The following is a 7,756-nucleotide window of genomic DNA, read 5'->3' on the forward strand; positions in this document are numbered from 1 at the left end:
CAAATTGCTGATGTATCATGTTTTAATACTCAAATTATGAGGATAGATTTTCCCCCGAGTTCTCACTCAAAACAAGCTCTCAGCCCTATCATGCTCATTGGCAGTCTTCCTGAACCTTTTCTAAACCTAATTTGTGGTAAGACAAGGGTTAACAACTCTCCAGGACTGTGATGGAAATTCCAGAAATTAAAGAGTCATCGTTGTCTCAAGTAACCCTGGGAAAAAATAAAATCATAAAGGCATTTTTTTTCTCCATTTTTTTCATTTATTAGTTACAAGGACAAAGAAATGGCTGTTTGACTGGGTGGGGTAGTTGGAAAAGTGAGATAATGTGATGAAAGCTCCAAGCATATACAAATCAAAGTTGACAACTCAAGGGACACCAAGAACCTCAATGTAGGTGAGGATGCAGAAAAGCTACTCTCTCTTATCCGCTGTAGAAAGTATCAATGACTGACCCAGATGCTCAACATAAATGCCATCCAAAATGCCCACCACTGAAAAGGCAAACGCTAACAATAAACTGAAAGTTCCCAGTTCTTTTTCTGGTCTGCTTGGCTCAGCTAGGAAGACACAGTTGTCCTCTCTCAGTGGCTTAGGCTAGTACAGGAAAGATCCACAACATTGCTTCCAATCTCTATGCTGCCACTAAATGTCATATGTGTGTGTGTGCGTGCGCGCGCGCGTGTGTGCTTCCACTGTCCAGAAAAGCCAGTATTTGCTTGTTTCTGGTGACCTTAGCTCTCTCGGCTCTGATGTGATGGATGGTAACATGAAGGTCAGAAAGAACATGGTTCCTCAAGAGTGATTGCCCTTGCCCTAGGTAGAATCAATGCTCTCAAGATAGAAAAAGTTAGAATACAGATGAAAACGAAGGACAGTACAGGTCCCATTACCATATTCTGTCATTATCCCCAGTGACACATTGACCCGCAACTACCGAATCTATGTGGAACATTTTTGTACATTCAGACGTTGCTTCATTCAGGAGACTGTTTAATGCTGCAGATATACATTTAATCACTTGTAACTTGCATGGGAAGGAACAGGATAGCTTTCTGTCCGACATTAGTTTTTGGTCCTGGTTTGGCATTTCCGTTCTTTCGAATGGCGACGTACCAGTTCCTTTCCATATACTCCTTTGACTTATAAGTGTTATAACCATTCTCCTCCAATGTTTCGAGGAAGAGACATTCATCTGTCAGGGTCAGCTGTACAGGACACAGAAGGAGGAGAAACAATTAACAATGAAAAGAGCTCCCCCCAATGGTTTAGTAGGTAATGACACTGTGCTTGTGTGTCACAGGTGGGAAGATCCCAGTTTGAAGTCATGAACCTAGCACCATTTAAGTTAACAGAAAGAGATGGCGAGAAGTCTCACAGGCCAGCACAAAGAATGGTTCACTCAATACTTCTGAAGTGTTGCGAACAATTCAGATATTTTTGTCTTTCGTATGTGCGCTGGATTCTGCTCTCACTGGGGTCAGGGATGTTTATGGAGCTTGCTCATCACACCTTTTGTTTAACTGTCCATCACCATTCATGACTGGATTTGACAGCACTGTGGAGCTTTGCTTTGATTTGTCGTTTGGCATGCTGCATTTATTGCTTGGCATGCCCATGTTGTGACTTTGCCAGTTTGGCACCACCTTTTTGACTACATCTTGTAATGCCCCTTGCATGATTTTCTGCATTCCTCGTGAGGCTATAGGTTGTAGGGGAGTACAATCTTGCAGCTGCAGATGGCCAACAATATCTTAGCTGCTTTCCTTGTTCTGAATTGATCCCGTTTATCACACAAACATAATAGAAGCTGTCCCCACTGTGCAACTAGAACTCAGGACTCCACAGGAGCAGTTATAGTAATCATTCCAGAACGCAGTAACCATCCTAATCTGATTCCTAACCCCGAAGACAGTCTGTTTCCAATGGTTGGTATCCAGAGACCATAGCTTAAGGTGATTGACAAAGTGGTTACAGTAGTGTTTAGGATTTGGAATGCACTGCCTCATAGGTGGCAGATTCAAATCCAATGCTCACCTTCAAAAGGCTATCAGATAAATATTTGAAGGATAAAGAAGTGAAGGGGAATGGCAAAGAGCCAGGGAGTGAAACTAAGTGAAATAAAAATAAAAATTTCTGGTGAAACTCAGCAAGTCTGGAAGCATCCGTGGGAAGAAAGCAGACTTAATGTTTTGATTCTGATGATTCTTCATCAGAACTGATGTGCAGGTTAGGTGAATTGGCCATGCTAAATTGCCCTTAGTGTTAGGTAATAAGGGGTAAATGTAGGGTTATGGGTGGGTTGCGCTTCGATGGGTCGGTGTGGACTTGTTGGGCCGAAGGGCCTGTTTCCACACTGTAAGTAATCTAATCATCCGTGGGAAGAAAGCAGACTTAATGTTTTGATTCTGATGATTCTTCATCAGAACTGATAACAGCTAGGAAATCTAGTATTTATACTGAAGACAAGGTTGGTTGGGGAGCAGAGGTGAACAAACAGGTGGAGATGGAGCCCAGAGACAGAGAGGGAGAGACAGAGATAAAGAAAAGGTAGGTAAACAAGGGAATTGTGGATAGCAGGCCAGGACAGAACATAAGCTGAATAAGTGATCATGAGAACTGAGAGTGTCAGAGAATGGATAGTCAATGCTGAAAGCAAACCATGTAATGGATAACAGACCTGAGAATGGGTGACAATCAGTTGAGTGTGCTAAAAGCAACCCATGTCATAACAGGACTGGGTGTAGGGTGGGGACAAAGAAGGATGGAAACAGTCTCTAACGATGTTGAGTTCCAGAGGCTACAGGGTGCACATGTGGAAAATAAGATTCTGTTCTTCCAGCTTGCGCTGAGGCTCACTGGAACACTGCAATAGAATGGCATTAGAAATGTTGGCATGGAAACAAGGTGGTGTGTTGAAGATGCAGGCAACTGGAAGCTTGGGGTCATTTTTACAGATAGAACATAAGTGTTCTGCAATGTGGTTGACCAGTCTGCATTTTGTTTCCTCAATGTAATGAAGGCCATAATGTTAGCACCGAATATAGGAGGGTAGATTGAGTGAAATGCAGGTAAGTCACTGCTTCACTTGGAAGAGGTGTCCTGGGCCATGGATACTGAGGAGGGAGGAGGTAATTGGGTAGGTGTTACACCTTCTATGAAATCACGGGAACGTGCCATGGGGGTGTGGGAAGGTGTTGGAAATGGAGAAGGAGTGTACCAGAGTGTTTCAGATGGAACGGTCCCTATGGAAGGATGACAAGGCAGGGGAAGGGAATGTGTGTCTGGTGGTGGCATCCCACTGAATGTGATGGAAATGACATGGAGGTTGTGGAGGTTGGTGGATGGGACATGAGGACTCAAGGGACTTTATGGTTATTGTGGGAGGGAAGGGAAGGGGCAAGATCAGAAGTGTGGGACGTGGGTCCAACATGGCTGAGGGCTCTGTTGACTGTGGTAGGGGCGAATCTTTGGTTGAGGAAGTAGGTGGACGTTTCTGATAGCCCCTGCAGAAAGTGGCATTGTCGGAACAGATGTGATGGAGACAGAGAAACACGGAGAATGGGATTGAGTCCTTACAGGAAGCACGATGTGAGGATGTATAGTCTAAGTTCCTGTGGGAGTCAGTGGGTTTGTGATGAATACCGATGGCCAACCCATCCCCAGAAATGGAAACAGAGGTGTCAAGGAAAAGAAGGGAGGAGTTGGAGATGGACCAGGTGAAGTTGAGGGCAGGGTGAAAATTGGAAGACAAATTGATAAACGTTTCCAGCACTTATGTCCTCAAGAAAGAGTTGTGTGGAGGGATCCGAGTAGGATTGGCACATGGAATTTTCCACGTATCCCACAAAAAGAAAGGTCTAACTAGGACTCATGTGAGGACCCATGTCCCTTCCTTTGACCTGAAGAAAATGAAAGGAGTTAAAGGAGTAGTTTTTCAAAGTGGGGGTGAACTCAGTCAAGCAGAGAAGGGTGGTTAGGGATGTTTCAGGTCTATTCTGAGTCTATCCTGATGGAGGATGGACATGTATAGGGATTGCACATCCATGGTGAAGAGGAGGTGGCTGGAGCCTGTGAACTGGAACTTTGAGACTGTCTTAAAAAGTCACAAGAATCGCGGATGTAAGCGGGGAGGGACTGGACAAGGAGAGAAAAAAAAATCGATTCAAGAAATTAACTGCATAGTTCTTCAATGACTAGCTGAAAACTCAATGGGCCTAATCACTTCCTTCCTGTTGTACTATGTTATGATGAGGGCTATGTGGTAGTGGCAATGTCACAGTAGTTCAGTGGTTAGCACTGCCGCCTTACAGCGCCAGGGACCTGAGTTTGATTCCACCCTTGGGTGACTGTCTGTGTGGAGTTTGCACACTCTTTCTGTGTCTGCCTGGGTTTCCTCTGGGTGCTCCATTTTCCTCCTACAATCAAAAGATGTGCAGGTTAGGTGGATTGATCAAAGGAGATGCAGGGTTACAATGATAGCGTAGGGAGGTGGGTCTGGGTGGGATGCTCTTCAGAGGATCAGTATGGACTCAATGAGCCAAATGGCTGCTTCTACCTCTGGCCAGAATGTTCGGGTTCAAGATCCACCTGGCCCAGAGGTGTGTCGTGACATGTCTGAATGGGCTGATGAAAATAATGAGGAAGCAATGATTCTTGGGCTGTCCAACTTCCAGTTCAATGTCACTTAAGTGTAGTCAATATTGTAGTACATGAGACAATAAAAATTTGAATTGGGCTGTTCTCACTATTAGTCCTATTTCATAGAGTCACAGAGACAGAGATGTACAGCACGAAACAAACCTTTCGGTCCAACTCGTCCATGCTAACCAGATATCCTAATCTAATCTAGTCTCATTTGTGAACACTTGGCCCATATCCCTCTAAACCCTTCCTATTCATATATCCATCCAGACGCCTTTTAAATGTTGTGATTGTACCAGCCTCCACCACTTCCTCTGGCAGCTTATTTCATACACGCACCACCCTCTGTGTGAAAATGTTCACTCTTAGGTCTCTTTTATATCTTTCACCTCTCACCCTAAACCTATGCCCTCTGGTTCTGGACTCCCTGACCCCAGGAAAAAGACCTGGTCTGTTTATCCTATCCATGCCTCTCATGATTTTGTAAACCTCTATAAGATCACCCCTCAGCCTCTGATGCTCCAGGGAAAACAGCCCCAGCCTATTCAGCCTCTCCCTACAGTTCAAATCCTCCAGCCCTGCCAACATCCTGTAAATCTTTTCTGAGCCCTTTCAGGTTTCTCAACATCCTTCCAATAGGAGGAAGACCAGAATTGCACACAACATTTCAATATGCCTAACCAATGTCCTGTACAGCCACAACATGACCTCTTAATTCCTATACTCAATACTCTGACTGATAAAGGACCACATACAAACACCATCTTCACTATCCTATCTACCTGCCACTCCACTTTCAAGGAACAATGAATCTGCACTCCAAGGCCTCTTTGTTTAACAACACTCCCCTGGACCTTACCAGTAAGTGTATAGGTATTGCCCTAATTTGCCTTTCCAATATACAACACCTTACATTTATCTAAATTAAACTCCCCTATTAGACTGTAACTGATTTGTATCTCAATACAACCTGCTCAACTTGATTTCATTTCCTTTTAAACCCATTGATAATAAAACTTGAACAGCATTTTGAAACTTTCTATTGACCTAGCCTGAAGAGTTTTTTATTTTATAGAGTCATAGAGATGTACAACATGGAAACAGACCCTTCGGTCCAACCCATCCATGCCGACCAGATATCCCAACCCAATCTAGTCCCACCTGCCAGCACCCGGCCCATATCCCTCCAAACCCTTCCTATTCATATAGCCTAACCAACGTCCTGTAAAGCCACAGCATGACCTCCCAACTCCTGTACTCAATACTCTGTCCAATAAAGGAAAGCATACCAAATGCCTTCTTCACTGTGCTAGTACCCATTCCAATTTTCTCTGGGGAAGGTGGTGGTGGTAAGCTGCTTTCTTGAACAACTGCAGTCTGAGATAGGGTACACCCATCGTGATGTTAGGAAGGGTATTCCAGGATTTTGACATAGTGACAGTGAAGGAATAAAGATATAGTTCCAAATCAGGACAGTGTGTAATTTGGAGGGGAATGTTTTGAGGCTGAGAGTTCCAGACTTTCACAACCCTTTGTACAGGGACAGGGTGTCTTGGTATTGACCTGCAAGTGTATCATTCTAATAATAAGGTTCATGCTCCTGTGTTCTGGAAATTGTTTTTCTCTACCTACCCTGCCAAACTCTAAATCGCTCAAATTTTCAACAACTCATCAGCTCACTCCTTATTTGTATATTTAAGGGAACACTCTATATGACCTGCCATCACAATTTACTGCTGTTAATACCAGTATCATTCTGATTGTTGGTGTGGGGTCAGATCCTCTCAGTCAGAGCTACAGTTGGTTTCCAATTGCCTTCAATACCCTTGGGCTAGGGAGGGAAGGAAAAAGCAGCCAGGGTTCTTGTTCATGAATATCACTGTGATCCTGTTTGTGTCTGGGCTGGTGTGAAAGATGAGGGCAGATGAACCTAAAGGTGACGTTCCCGCTCACAGTTAAATGACCTGCCAGAGATCATCAACAGGATTCAGATAATAATTCCTTCAAAGAGGTGATGTAGCAATTGCCATCAGCTATAGAATTGTAGTGCAGCATGTCTCTCCGTTTTTGGCAGGGGCAAGGAAAAGTTTAAGGGATAGAAAATATCAAAAAGTAACAAAGTGGTTTTATTCTGAAGCACATGTCTTAGTGAGAGAAATGGAAGTGTAGAACGGGGCTAATATTGGGAGATTGGAGTTAAGCAGTTAGCACTTGCAGTCATATTGAGCTTCTTATAATCTCAGAACCTCCCAAAGCAATTTACAGTCAATAACATTTGACATGCACAGTCATTACATAGGAGGGTATGCACAAAGCCAGGCCCAACAATCCGTGAACGAGTGACCAGTTAATCTGTTTGGCAGACTCTGGTTGAAGAAGAATATTGATTGTGGCATCAGATGCCACCCCTTGATTATTTCTAAGAAATTATTTACATATAAGTGTGTGGGCAAACATCTTATTACTTTTCCCAAAGGTTGGGAGCACTGTTCACAGAATATTCCTTCATTTGGAATTATGACTTAGGAACAGAATATCATGAACGGAGTCAAGCTGACCCTCAGAACATACACATTACATTCTGTAATATTAGGAAGAAGGATATTTACCTCTACATTATATCCATTTGAGATGACACCCATTTATTTTAACTTGTGTTAAATTGGTAGAGGAAATTTTATATGAATCAATTAATGCATTTATTACTGATATCAATTCTGGTTGCTTTGTTGGAGCAACATGCGCATGATCTTTCTTAACTTATAAGTACTATTTTCAGGAAAATGGGAAGAGTCGGCCATTAGTCCTGCCAATCTGCCCCACTATTCAATTTGATCACTGAACTTTGGATTTAACTTTATCAATCTGCCTTGGTTTCATGAAACTTCATTTCTTGCCTGACAAGAACACCTACAGTAAATACCAAATATACATTGGTAATATGTAATGGTCATGTATCAAAAACATTTGGCTTTCCCAGCCTTGTCACCTTGCAATTTCATGAACAGTTACACGTAGGAAATATCACACTTATTGAGAATATTTGAATTTCTATTCTTGTGACAAAAGTGAATAACCTCATGCTCCCCCCATTATATTCCATCTGCCA

The 7,756-nt window shown here is 43.0% G+C and overlaps 1 protein-coding gene across 5 annotated transcripts in view; it reads right to left on the reverse strand.

Annotated features, from left to right (window-relative positions):
• Positions 1–251: 251 nt before the first annotated feature.
• LOC122556507 (fibroblast growth factor 1-like) overlaps positions 252–7,756 on the reverse strand; it is a 46,720-nt gene continuing 39,215 nt past the window's right edge. For all 5 annotated transcript variants that reach the window (XM_043703220.1, XM_043703217.1, XM_043703218.1 and 2 more), the window contains one exon: positions 252–1,211. In XM_043703220.1, the coding sequence (XP_043559155.1) occupies positions 1,017–1,211 (195 nt within the window). In that variant the 3' untranslated portion in view covers positions 252–1,016. The remainder of the gene's footprint in view (positions 1,212–7,756) is intronic.

This window comes from Chiloscyllium plagiosum, chromosome 14 (genome assembly GCF_004010195.1).
Source record: "Chiloscyllium plagiosum isolate BGI_BamShark_2017 chromosome 14, ASM401019v2, whole genome shotgun sequence".
In the NCBI taxonomy this organism is placed as follows: Eukaryota; Metazoa; Chordata; class Chondrichthyes; order Orectolobiformes; family Hemiscylliidae; genus Chiloscyllium; species Chiloscyllium plagiosum.